The sequence below is a fragment of the Dermochelys coriacea genome, chromosome 7 (genome assembly GCF_009764565.3).
Source record: "Dermochelys coriacea isolate rDerCor1 chromosome 7, rDerCor1.pri.v4, whole genome shotgun sequence".
Taxonomy (NCBI): domain Eukaryota; kingdom Metazoa; phylum Chordata; order Testudines; family Dermochelyidae; genus Dermochelys; species Dermochelys coriacea.
This window is the reverse complement of record NC_050074.1, coordinates 646,618-660,249: the sequence shown is the minus strand read 5'-3', so window position 1 is coordinate 660,249 and position 13,632 is coordinate 646,618. Positions and strand designations below refer to the sequence as shown.

The 13,632-nt window shown below is 48.2% G+C and overlaps 1 protein-coding gene across 4 annotated transcripts in view; it reads right to left on the bottom strand.

Moving 5' to 3' along the window:
- The window catches only part of MTMR14 (myotubularin related protein 14), a 56,638-nt gene extending 43,329 nt beyond the window's left edge, over positions 1-13,309 (bottom strand). Inside the window, exons 1-3 of one of the 4 annotated variants that reach the window (XM_043518541.1) lie at positions 13,082-13,309; positions 12,513-12,661; positions 3,734-3,842 (exon numbers count right to left, since the gene is read on the bottom strand). In XM_043518541.1, coding sequence (XP_043374476.1) covers positions 3,734-3,842; positions 12,513-12,661; positions 13,082-13,213 — 390 coding nt within the window. In that variant the 5' untranslated portion in view covers positions 13,214-13,309. The remainder of the gene's footprint in view (positions 1-3,733; positions 3,843-12,512; positions 12,662-13,081) is intronic. The other 3 variants (XM_043518542.1, XM_038409390.2, XM_038409397.2) reach the window with 3 other exon arrangements.
- Positions 13,310-13,632: the final 323 nt, after the last annotated feature.

The window sequence follows — 13,632 nt, the reverse complement described above, 5'->3', positions numbered from 1 at the left end:
CTCTTTCACTGGCAGCAGCAACCCCCAGGGAGCCTGCGCAAGGGTGGATGTAGAACTGCTCACATCCATGTAAAGGGATATAATATCTCCTCTCCACTCTTTTAGTAGCAAGAGGAAGGGAAGATGGGTTTGCCACAAACCCCTGAAAGGTTCCAGGATAGCCTCACTACTAGGGAACACTGAGGCTTCCCAACGTGGAGGGAAGCCTCCAGGGGTCCAAAAGGGCCACTGGTACTGGTAAGGGCCACTGGCCCTTAAGGCCTAAGGCTGGTGTCAGTACCACCCTGGGCAGGCACTCTACTGGGGCTGGGATAAGGACATAAAAATCCAATTGCAGAGTCTGACGTGGAGGCCAGTTCCTCAGGCCATGGGAGAGCTGGCTCCATGGGTCTGGGAGACCAGCTCAGTCTGGGTGAAATCATCACTGGCTCGCCTCTAGACAGAATCCCACACAGAGGTGCCGCAAGAGTAGAAGCTGCTGACACCAGTGTTTCTCTGGGGCTTGCACTGGGACTGCAGGAGCATGTAGTTCCAGTACAGGTACTACGCAAGGCTCCTGAATCACATGAGAAGCCAGCACCAATTCCCTGGATGCCTCAAAAGCCTTGGCTGTAGACGGCTCTGGAAAGGGCTCCTGAGCCTGCTCGTCCTTTGGAGAGCATCTCAGATCCTTCCTGGGGTCTGGAGCCTGCAATCCCTCCTGGCTCACAGATTACTCCTGGGGACATGACTAAGTGCCCCTCCGAGTCCTTGCATCCAGTTGGTGCCTCCTTAGTAGGCTTGGAAGCCCCAGTACAGAGTCTTTAAGAGACTTACGCAGTCTCTTCTTAGGCACCAGCAATGCAGATCTACATGTGGACTCAGTCGCGGGGGAGCACTCCAAACCAACTTGATGTCAGGAGCTGTGGCTCTTGAATCTGGGTCCTGAGGGCTCTTTGGAGCTAGTAAGTTCCAACCTGGCACCCAGGCACCTGCTAACAGTTGCCAGAATAGAGGCCGAGCCCTGACAGAGGGCTCCAGTCCTGGACTCCAAATGGCAGAAAGCTGGGGGTCCTGACTAGCTCACAGCTTCTGTATAAACCCAGCACAGGAACAGGAAGTTGTCCATGCAACTGGGATCCCCCTGTTTCAGGCTGCTTCCCCTGCAATACCAGCTCCTGCTCCTTGCTCCTGACCTCTGGTAACCTGACCCTGCCTGCCTCCTGACACCTGACTCTCGATTTTGTCCTCTGGCTTGCTTTGGACTCTGACCTCCTGGCATCTGACCCGACCCGACTCCTGCTCTGATCACTAGGTCATACCACCCACGCTCCAGCTGTGACACTTGGACGTGCTCAGAACCATTCGGAGTGGGAAGGTTCTGACGGTGGATACAGAACAGGCACCATAAGCAGGTACTTGAGACTGGCAGCCCTGGCCTTTTTCGAGTGGGGTTTGAACCCTCTACAAAGGTGACATTTGTCCTTTTCATGCCCATCTCCCCAACACTAAATGCAGCTGGGGTGTGGGGTCCCTCATTAGCATAGACCCGTTACACGAACAGCAAGCCTTGAAGCCAAAAAAATGGGCCATCAGTCCGGTACTGAGTCCGGCACCCAAGCAGGCACTGGTAACCCTATGCTAACAAATACTATTCTAAACTTAGTCTTGTAACCAACTATTTACAGATATACCAGACAAGACTGAAAACTAACACTACAGGCACCATGTACCCTAACAGAGTGAAGACATGTAGATACTAAGATCATAGTTCACAGAGAAGGGCTACTAGGATGATCCGAGGAATGGAAAACTTGTCTTATGAAAGGAGACTCAAGGAGCTTGGCTTGTTTAGCCTAACTAAAAGAAGATTGAGGGGAGATATGATTGCTCTCTATAAATATATCAGAGGGATAAATACAGGAGAGGGAGAGGAATTATTTAAGCTCAGCACCAACGTGGACACAAGAACAAGAACAAGCATAGGGTTACCAGGTATAAACTAGCCACCAGGAAGTTTAGACTTGAAATTAGATGAAGGTTTCTAACCATCAGAGGAGTGAAGTTTTGGAATAGCCTCCCAAGGGAAGCAGTGGGGGCAAAAGATCTATCTGGCTTTAAGATTAAACTTGATAAGTTTATGGAGGAGATGGTATGATGGGATAATGTGATTTTGGTAACTAATTGATCTTTAAATATTCAGGGTAAATAGGCCGAATCCCCTGAGATGGGATATTAGATGGATGGGATCTGAGTTACCCAGGAAAGAATTTTCTGTAGTATCTGGCTAGTGAATCTTGCCCATATGCTCAGGGTTTAGCTGATTGCCATATTTGGGGTCGGGAAGGAATTTTCCTCCAGGGCAGATTGGAAGAGGCCCTGGAGGTTTTTCGCCTTCCTTTGTAGCATGGGGCACGGGTCACTTGAGGGAGGATTCTCTGCTCCTTGAAGTCTTTAAACCACGATTTGAGGACTTCAATAGCTCAGACATAGGTGAGGTTTTTTGTAGGAGTGGGTGGGTGAGATTCTGTGGCCTGCGTTGTGCACGAGGTTGGACTAGATGATCAGAATGGTCCCTTCTGACCTTAGTATCTATGAATCTATAGTTCCAACAACTGTCACTGGCAGTAGCAAGGAGCTGAGGCAGGTCGGGGGCAGTGTGGCCTTTTATACCCACGTGCACTAGCATGAGGTACCAAAGGGTGCTCACACTGCCAACAGGTACTGCTGAGGGAAAAGTCACTGACAACTCTGCACAAGGCATGCACACACCTACAGTGGAATGGACATGTGCAATCACTCGAAGAACAACTGTGGTACGTACAGTGTTCCCACAAACTCCCTTCTATGTAACATCTTTTCCAAAAACATCACTATTGCATGATCTCTTTGATCTTTGCCAATTAAGGAACGTTACAATTATGCTGAAGTCTGAACTTTCATTGTACCTCCAGCCCCATCACTGTTGTCAAGCAGAAGTTCGGGATGTCATTCCCTACACTGGCCACTTCAGACCATAGCGCTCATCCCTCCAGTAGCCCCATAATCCCTTTCTGTCCCAGTTCAAGAGATGAAAAGCAAGAGTCCTAGCTCCCTTGGGATAACGGAAATACAAGAATCATGGACATTGGAGACAAAGCTCCATTAGGCCATCTATGTGATCTTGCCTTCCCCCACTGCATATACGGCAAGCTACTTAATCTGGTCAAGAACAACCTCTGAGGCACACCTCCAGAATAAAACTATTTGAGAGTACGTTTCCAGCAAAGACAGGGTTACAGAGAGTGGTAATCCTCCCTCTCAACCCCCGCCCCGAAATTTCCCTAGCTCTTCAGGAAGAATCTGGCACCCAGCGAGATGCCAGATGCGGCTTTGTTTGGCACCCTCGCACACTAGAGTGATTGCTTGATGAAGCAGTACATTGTTATAATCTCCAATGCTGTTCTCAGAGTTAGTGTGAGAGCTCCATCCAAGAGCGGTGCTTCCCCCTAACCCCAGCTTCCAGGGTCTTAGACAAATCCCACCTATTTGGGGCCTGGAGCCCCAAGCAGTGATCATCTCCATCACTGCTCCAAGGCAACTTATCAGACTCTTTAGTCTGTGCCCAGAAATAGACATGGAGGGGGCAGGAGAGCTGATGGCCCATAAAGACCTGCCTCTGCACAGCTCCAGTAAACACTGTTCAGAATGCAGGGAGAAAGAACATTCCTGAAGCTAAAGCAAACAAAGACAAAACGTGCTTATGCACCTTTACCTTTCCCTTGTACAGAATGACTGGGCAGACAAATCGTCCTCTACATCTGGCCATCTTACTGCGGCTGATGAGGTCCTGCAGTTTGCTGACCTGCACAGTGCTCTCGAACCTACCAAACAGAAAGAAGAGTCCCCATTATCTCATATTATCATGGTGGCCACATTTTGGCTACTATCTCAGCACCCACATCCCTTTAGCTGAAAAGCCAGCTATGAAGTCAAGGAGCCAGGGAACTTTGAGGAACTGCTTGGCTTGTAATCAGATGGATGTGCTCCCATCACCTGAGTCAATCTCTTGGTGCTGAAAAGCACCTGTCCGGTTTGCTCTTGAAGACACTCACTGCAGCAGGATTAGGTGTGTAGAAAGACTGTTGTCACATGCGATGCTCCTGGGGGTATATGCAAGGCTGTGAGGCACTTTGCTACCACCTGCCCTGAGTGTGAGAGCATCTTGTCTGCACCTGCCAGGGGTTGGGTCCCTGACAATCCTAGGCACAGACAGCAGAAACACTCCTCTGTCACCCCCAGCCTCAGCTCTGCTGCCCCTCTACAGGTAAGCGATAGATACACTCCAAGTCCTCCAATCAGCCACGGAGAGCCCAACCCCTGCTCCACCAGACACACAAATTACCAGAACCGCTTTCTCAAAGCGACAGGATGCAACAGCTTATTAGCGCACCTTAGATTAAAGCTCCACTTTAAACAAATCTAAGTGGTGTGTGTTTAGAGAAAGCAAGTATAAGTTTATTTAGCAAAGAACAGAGATTCATGCAATAGAAAACAAATACAGAAGAACCTCAGAGTTATGAACACCAGAGTTATGAACTGAGCAGTCAATCACACACCTCATTTGGAACCAGAAGTAGAGACCCAAAAAAAGCAAATACAGTACAGTACTGTGTTAAACTCGGAGGTTTTTTTGTATTGGAAACAAAAGGTTAAATAGATAAACTCATACCACACTTTCTATGGTCTAAACTCACCTAACAAGTTCTCCTCCTGTCCAAAAAAATTTCTCACCCAAAGTTCTTCGCAGCATTTTCAGACAAGCCTGGCTGAGATCCCCTTTTCATGAAGCAAACCCACTGTCAGTTTATTTCCTTGGTGAAGGATGCCAGGGTGTGTCTTTTCCACCCCGAGAAATACCAGATCAAACATCTGACCTTCACCTGAAAACAGGATTCCTTCCCCCATGTCCCGCTGTTTAACTCTCCGTTAACTTCTTTCTGAAATCTCCACAAGATCACCATTAGCATTTGACTTAGGATGCTAACAAAGATCTACTCTAACACAACACACGGTACTCAGTGCTTAGCTAGGGCAATAAACATCTACCCTTCCTGTCTGGCAATGTTTGTCTCAAAGCACGCTACCTTTGAGTGACCTGCCTAGAATTACAAGGCCCTAAGGACATAATTTCCCGTATATACATATATCTTCTTACACATTAAGTGCACACACCTCTCGCAGTGATTTCGCTGACCAGTGAGAGACAGGCTTTCATTGGAGACCTTTCATGACATTCCCTGGGGGACTAGCAGGTAGACTCCAATCCCAGGGGATCTCTGTAACCCCCAGGCACTCCTGGGCCCAATGCCAAAGAGGTCCCAGGGTCACAGTGTGACACTGTTTCGGGTTTACCTGATGTGTCTGAGGCAGATCCTCCCGCTGTGAGCAGGTGGCAGTGAAGGGCTGGAAGCCCACCAAAGGAAACACTCCCCTGCCACTGGCTGCTAGTAACACAGGTGTTCTGCTTCTGGCCCCTGGAGCTCCGCTCTTTCCCAATTCAGGCTAGTAATTTACACACCCCACCTTGTTACACTTGAGTGCCCAATTCCCTATTCTGGACACCTGCAACATGCACCGATCCACTACCTCCATGAAAGCAAGCCTCCCAGCCCACTGGTTTCACCTCCATGCAACCCTCTCCTTAGCACAAGGCACTTAGAAATGTCTGTAGTGAAACCAAACAGATGGGTATGTAATAGTGCTTGACTTAGAGATTCCAATATAAATGAGTATAAGGATTTGGAACATAAGATTACAGAAAAAAACAAACTGCAATCTCTAGCCTATAATTATTACCAAGTTACTAACCCATCTCAGAAGGTATTTCTCACCCAAGGGTGGTCTTTGCAGCACCTGTCCAGCTCAAGGTGGGACCCACTTTTCATGTCACCCCTCCACCCCTGCTCACAGTTTCCTCCTGTAACGGATAACCATGTGGGCCATTTCTTCTGCACTTAGACTAGGGCCCCCCTCTTCCAAGAGCTCTCCTGGGTTTAGTTTGCCTTTGTAAATCTCCAGCCTGCATCTAGTGCAGAGAGGCTGTCTCCAGGGATGGTCATTGTTCTCAAGGGACAGGAGATCCTTGGCATGGCTACGGCTGGCCTGGGTCAGCTGACCAGGCCTCACACTGTGGGGATGTAAAATTGCAGTGTAGATGTTTGGATTTGGGCTGCAGCCCAAGCTCTGGGACCCCAAGAGGGGGCAGGGTACCAAAGGTCGCGCTCCAGGCCAAGCCTGAACGTTTAGTCCAGCACTCCAAGCCCCATAAGCCCGCGTGATTTGACCTGCGTTAGCCGCGGCCGTCCCACAGGTCTTTTATTCCAGTGTGGACGTATCCATGCTGATTGGGTCAGCTCTCAGAATGCCCCTCCACAGGTGACAGGTTTCTCTTCCGACAGACTTGGAACAGAATATCCTACATGTTACACAACTCTACAACTGCTCTCCATACAAACACCTTGCACTAACCATTACAGTCGTCTAGTTCTTAGCTTTGGGCAGAGACCACATACAACCCCTTTCAGTAGGGCATCGAGAAAATGGTCGGACCCAGATGTAATATACCTGCCTTGGCACGTTTAGGCATGTCTGTTTCATACATGGCTACCAGAATAGCCTGTTACAGACTGGCTGCAGCAGTATCACGGTTCACTAGTTTAAGGCACTAATAAATATGACAATGCCTTGTAAAAAATCCATTCTATTTTCACTCTATTTTTTCCTCAAAAAAACCCCAAACCCTCAACACCCCCTGTTCAGGCTGCATTTCATAGAAACATAGACTATCAGGGTTGGAAGGGACCTCAGGAGGTATCTAGTCCAACCCCCTGCCCAAAGCAGGACCAATCCCCAACTAAATCATCCCAGCCAGGGCTTTGTCAAACCTGATCTTAAAAACTTCAAAGGAAGGAGATTCCACCACCTCCCTAGGTAACGCATTCCAGTGCTTCACCACGCTCCTAGTGAAAAAGTTTTTCCTAATATCCAACCTTAAACCTCCCCCACTGCAACATGAAACCCTTACTCCTCATTCTGTCATCTGCTACCACTGAGAACAGTCTAGATCAGGGGTCATTTATGTACACAGATCAAAAAATAGAAAACTCAAGCCTGACTGCTCACTGGACTTTAATGTTGATGACTTGTACATGTACATTATAGCATAATTAGACTTATCAACAGTCTAAAACTGGCTGGAAATTGGAGTGCTAGATAATTAGATTAATGAAGCATCTCGAGAAGCATCTCCACTGTCCAGGCTGCACTCAGCTATCCAGTTAAAGCAAAACTGAAATCCCAAAAGTTTTAGTCCTGAAGACACATCGACCACAAGCTAAACCTCTTTCACTTACACCCACATATCAGTCAAGGGTTTATAAGAATATGAAGCTACTCCTCAATGGGTTCTGAATGACTCAAAATGATCTATGGGTAGAGTTTGTGGTCGGAATTTAACATTTTTCATATTCTTCTCATGGATAACTTTATTTCAGCTCTCCACTTGCAAAGAACCTTGATACGCAGAGGATTATAAAGGATTAAAAAAACCCAAGTAGTTGCCATTCTTTAATGGTTTGCATTCACAGCCATCTAGGGGAAGTTAGTAAAATGCCAACATGCAAAATTATACTAACCGTGGATAAGCCTGTGTGAACTTTCGTACAGGGAAAAGTTACCCAAAGATGCATCTGCCCAGAAGAGACTTTGCAGAGACGAGGTCCCTGTTTCAACAGAGATTAGGAGCTCTGCAAGGCAAGCACCTTCTCATGTACCTCAGAGCGTGCTCCTCTACTGCACACTGGAGGGGTACAGAGGGGAGAGCCTGGTGGCAGAGAAGACTGTGCCCAATACACAGTTTAATGCTAACCCAATTTAAACCTGGCAGTTAATAAAATTCCCAAAGTAAAAGCCTCTGTTATCCGACGGGTTGCGGAGGTAATATATAGCCTTTCTGCACAGGTATGCCACTACAGCATTTTTCATAACAAAAACGTAATCCTTAGAGGCTAGAAGCAATCAGTTAAGGTAACGTCCCTAAAATTCCCACTGTCCTTTATGGTTCCTACATCTGGTTGGCAATACAGTCAAATGAGACATCACCTAATACAGTCGGACAGACAGCGCAACGTGTATGTTGAAAGAGTTCATAGTGGGCCTTGTTTAAACTGGATGTGTAATGTGAAAATTCACATAGTCAGGAACTAATTTCACAGACCAAAAAAGCTTTGTTCATGCAGAGCTCAGGTGTCCAGTATCTAGTGTCCTTCCAGAATATCGAGTTCGGCAAAACAAACTTCCAAAAACCAGGAAATACAGAGTTAAGGTAAATGCTTATGCAACCTTAACTCTGCCCCCACTGGAGCTGGCAATGGCCACTGGCAGTTATCTGCAAGCACTCCAGCTGCATTCACTGTGCTAGGTATAGGCATTAGATGGAAATGCTGGGACTGTGATATGAAGTGATCTTGGGGGCAGTATGTGTGTGAGCTCCTCTTCCTGACTCCCTCATGTTGGTGGGGGGAGAGAGATGACACGAAAGAGGTACATGTGTACCTTGAGAGATCCAGTATGCCTCATCTCAGCACTGTGCTATGTGAGTCATGGGCTTGGCAGCAGTTAGGTGAGAGAGAAGCATGGTCTGTGGGTAAGTGAAGAGAGATGGCATTGTGCGCACAAGGGTGATGGGGTTGTAACAATTAGCAGATATGGTGTACTGTCTGTGGAATAGGCAAAGTATTTGAGCATAGGACAGGTGAGGTAACTGCTGCTCAATACAGAGCAGAGGCAGACTGTAAGTATGTGTTATGAGCACTTTGGGGCATTACCTCAATTAGGGCAGAGTTAAAGTAGTGTGTCTATGTACCTTCACTCTGTATGTCCCGGTTTTCAGAGGTTTGAGATTTGCTCAACTCAATCTTCTAGAACAGTACAATATAGCACTGGACAACCTTAACTGTATGTTACAATGTTTGTTGCCAGTGAATTTCCTAGGTGGGTGGTTTGGGGTTTGTTTTTTTGGGGAGTGGGGGCAGAGAGTTATAACAGAAAGCGTGTTGTGGGTAGAAGTTTGCGGACATTTAGGCAGTTGTAATTCTCTTGAAGGTCTGCAACTGAGTCTCTGCTGTGACCAGTTGAAAATACCTAACCCTTGTATAGCATTTTTCATCAGTAGTTCCAAAGATGAAAACATCTCTGTGGTACAGATGAGGAAACTAAGGCAAAGAAATGAAGTGCTTCACCAAAGTCAACCTCCACGCCAGTGGCAGAGCCAGGAACACAGCCTCGATTTTCTGAGTTCCAGTAACCCAGTAGGCCACAAAGACACTAGGTAATTGCTAGGTGCCTGCCTCCCTCGGTGAACTTTCTTCTAGTGGAGTGGGGATAACCACTGTGCTTTGAAGTGTGGATAGCATGCAATTGCTAACAGGGCGAATGCCAGAAATCTCATCTGTGGGCTACGTCCCAAGAACTTGACAATTTGCTTATGTCATAAACATACAGCTAAGGGTAGCATAAAATCCCTCCTTTACCTGTAAGGGGTTAAAAAGCTCAAATAACCTGGTTGGACCCTGACCAAAAGGGCCAATAAGGGAAGAAGAGCCTTTCAAATCTGTGGGGGGGAGGTTTTGTTTGAGTGGTCTTTTGTTGTTCTCTCCAGGACAGAGAGAGACGAGGGCAGGAAAAAAAAAACCTCTCCTAAAACCCTACCTGAAATAAGTATCTAGATTACAAAAATTGTAAGTAAAGTAAGGAAATGCATTAGATTATCTTTTGTTTTAGCTTGTGAATTTTCCCTCTACTAAGCGGGAGGTTTATTGCTGTTTTTTGTAACTTTAAAGTTTTACCTAGAGGGGAATCCTCTGTGTTTTAAATCTTATTACCCTGTAAAATCATCTTCCATCCTGATTTTACAGAGGTCTTCTTTTATTTTTTCTTTATAATAAAGTTCTGTTTTTAGAAACCTGATTGGTTTTTAGTGTCCTAAAAACCCAAGGGTCTGGTCTGTGCTCACCTTGTTTACCTATTTGGTTGGTATATTATTCTCAAGCCTCCCCAGGAAAGGGAGTGAAGGGGCTTGAGAGGTATTTTGGGGGAAACAGGAACTCCAAGTGGTCCTTTTCGATGAAGTGAGCTGTAGCTTACGAAAGCTTATGCTCAAATAAATTTGTTAATCTCTAAATTGCCACAAGTACTCCTTTTCTAACTCACTTGGTGGTGGCAGCAATCCCAGTGGCATCAAGGAAGAATTTGTGCCTTGAGAAAGTTTTTAACCTAAGCTCCTAGAAACAAGCTTAGGGGGTCTTTCATGCAGGTCCCCACATCTGTACCCTAGAGTTGAGAGTGGGGAGGGAACCCACACAACATATAACCCTCCCCACGCTATTTCCAGATCACCCTCCCTTCCCTAAGTCATTAGAAATTTAGAAGTTAGGTGCCCACAAAACGGAGTGGTAGAATGTGTGTGAACTTTACGAAAACCTGTTTTTTCAGGGGTTGTGTCTCAAGAACCACTTGCTCAAATGACCCCAAATTTGGATCTCTAACCCTACCTCGCACTTCCATGAGGCACACCAAATTTCAAGACAATGCAAGTAAGCACAGGGGTTTTAGAGTCCTTAGAAGACTTCTTCTTTAAACAGAGAAGTCTTTTCAATCGTAACAGTTGTAAACTACAGGCCCTCCTCTATAGCACTGAATGGAATTAACCATCAGGAGCTGCACTGCTATAACCAGATTCCCAGGGCCCTGGTGAGGACGTGCACTACCAACACGAGGAGCGCAGTATCGACAGGCAAAAGCAATTCAATTGCTGTGGTTGCTGTATGTCAACATAACTTTGGTTGACTTCATTTTGTCATGTAGACTTCCCCTTAGGAGTACTCAATATTTTCCTTTCTAGCCTATCCAAATATAGGACAAGGCCACCATTTTCAGAGCTCTTATTTCATTCTACAAATGCAAAGCATTTATCTCACTTATTCCCCACAAGACTAACATGTTACACAACACACACCTCAATCACATCCAATCACTATTAAAAAGTTCACCATCAACAGCAGCCTATGTCTGGAGATTATTTAATAGGCTGTAACAAAGCTGTAATTGAAATTTTATCTATTAACATTCGGTTCTTCCATGTAACTTCCATATTAGCTGACATCCAAGGCAGGGTGCTTTCCAGAGGTATGACCAATAAGGACTTAGCTCTCCTAGGCCCAACTGTTAGAGCCTCCAACTCCACAGCGTTTAGTCCCGCTCACGTAGTTTCTGGGATAACTTTTTCAAAAGCTTTATAACTTAAGTCAAAATCAATGGTTTCCAACATATAGTAAGCTGATTCACTAATAGGTTACAAATAAAAGCACAGAGTTTGGGTTGTTATATGTGGCTCTAAATTAGTGTCTCCAATCCACGAATCCCAGAAGCCGAACAAGTTTTATCAGCAAATGATCGTCCAAAAACATATTATAAAAGTTTGAGTAATTTTCATGTTTGAAAATTTTCAGTCATCTGATGAGGCAGCGCAAATACCATGGAACTTAAGTAACCAGTCATAACAAACATACCGCACATACAAAGAGAGCGGCTTGCTGACTGCCTGAAAGCAATTCACACTTTGGGACCTCAGAGCCAAGTACTGGCCTAGCCTAACTGTGCTTGTGATGAGATCTGACGCAATCTCAGCCCAAAATACAATGAGTTTCTTACTCCCACAGTCAGTGGCACAACACAGTTCACAGAAGCATTCTGCTCCCATCCACATGCTCCTCCCTTACACCTACACTTTATTCAGCCTCACCCCAAAAATAGGGTCAAAAGTCCAGTAGCATTTATTGAACACCAAGAGAGCATTCATCCCTATACAAATATGAATACTGCTACAGTACCTACACCAGACAGTGTAATCTGAAAAAATTAGTCCACCCTTAACTGTTGTGCACCTAAAGCTCCCTTGCAACATATTCCTTTTTTTCCCCATTGAAAAAATGTATTTCTTCTTATTTCTTCTCTTGCAGAACAGCCCAAGAGTTTGAGGCAGCAGCTGCTCTGAAAGTGCCAGAAAGACCTCAAAGCTCCACAAGATTAGGGACTAGAGCAAAGTATCCTAATACCATGGAACAGCCTCCCCACTGCCAACTTCATAGTAAGGTGCAAAGGCACAGTTCTGTAGGACAAAAGTAACCTAGTGGGTAACCTGCCCAGCTAAAAATAGGGAGTTTGTACATCCAGTAGGCAGTGCAGGCACAACTATAACTCTGCAAAGAGTGATTTTTCAGTTTTCTCCTGCTTCTCAAGAGCCCAGTCATGCAGGTAAGACTAACTAGCCCTCTGTGGAAATGCCACCTGTTGGAGCTACTCAACCTGGAGTCTTGGAGCACACTCAGTCTGTGTGTCTTGCTGGTGACACAGGGCTTGGGCAGTTTTGTATGGCTCTCGTGCAGCCAGCTCTTCTGGCAGGAAGGAGGGAGGCCGGGGCAGGAGTCACTTACATGTTCCGCTCCCTGTCAGTGCTCTCATACTCTAGGAAGACGATCTGCCGGGGATAGTGGCCACAAATTTCCCCGTTCACATTCTGGATCAGGCTGTAGCAATAGTCCCTGCCAAACAGCTCCAGGCAGCGCTTCTCAATCCTCTCCACCTGCAAGACAGCCAGATTTACAGCTCAGGGGCTGGAGCTCAGGCTGCCCCTTCCCCTCAGGCACAGGACACAGGACACCTCTGCTATACTCGCCACCACAGGCCTTGGTCTAGGCAGGAGGGGGCGGCTCTGGCCGAGCTGGAGGTGAGGTGTCTTTCAAGGGTCTCGCCCAGCCAGAAGGGGGAGAGGGCGCCAGGGTCTCTCAGACCAGGGAAAGCAAGAGGGGGTCCCGCGGGTATGTCTCGGCACCGCCGGGAAAGGGTGGCGGGGGACGAGCCTCGGGGCCCGGCCCGGCCCAGCTGGGGGGAGGGGTGTAGACCCAAAAGGGGCGGGGCTCTCAGGGGCCGGCAGGGGAGGGGTGAGGGGCCTCCCGCGGGCTAGGGGTGGGGGTGGGGCGGGGGCTCGGCCTCAGCCTCTCACCTTCGCGCTGCTCCCGGCCCCGCCGCCGCCCCCGTCCTTGGCCCGATACTGCGCCCGGGAGAACTCGAGCAGCAGCTCGGCCAGAGCCCGCTCCCCGGTGCCCGCCTGGGGGCAGCCCCGGGCCCCCGCCATCCCCGCCCGCTCACGGCTCCCAGCCCATCGCGACCCGCACTCGGCCACCGGGCTGCCTCCCTTCCCCGCTTCCGGGTCCACGGCGCGCACCGGAAATTCGCAGTAGGCCCAGCCAATCCGCTGCCGAGAGGGGACAGGGAGGCACCACCACTTCCGGGCGCTGGTGTGACGTCATCACATCGCGACGCCGCGACTCGAGCACCTCGGCCCTGGCCGGGCGCTCCCGGTAGAGACGCGCACGCGCCTGACTGGGCCCCTGCCCCGCCCGTTGGGTGGCCCCGCTGGCCTGGGGACCGCGGCGGCGCCTGCTCCGATGGGGCGGATCCTCCCCCCCCCGGGCCCCGCCTCTGAGCAGATTCCTCTGCCCCGAGCCCCCCCGCTCCCCCTCAGCCCGCTCCGCCCTGCCCCGAGGCCCCCCC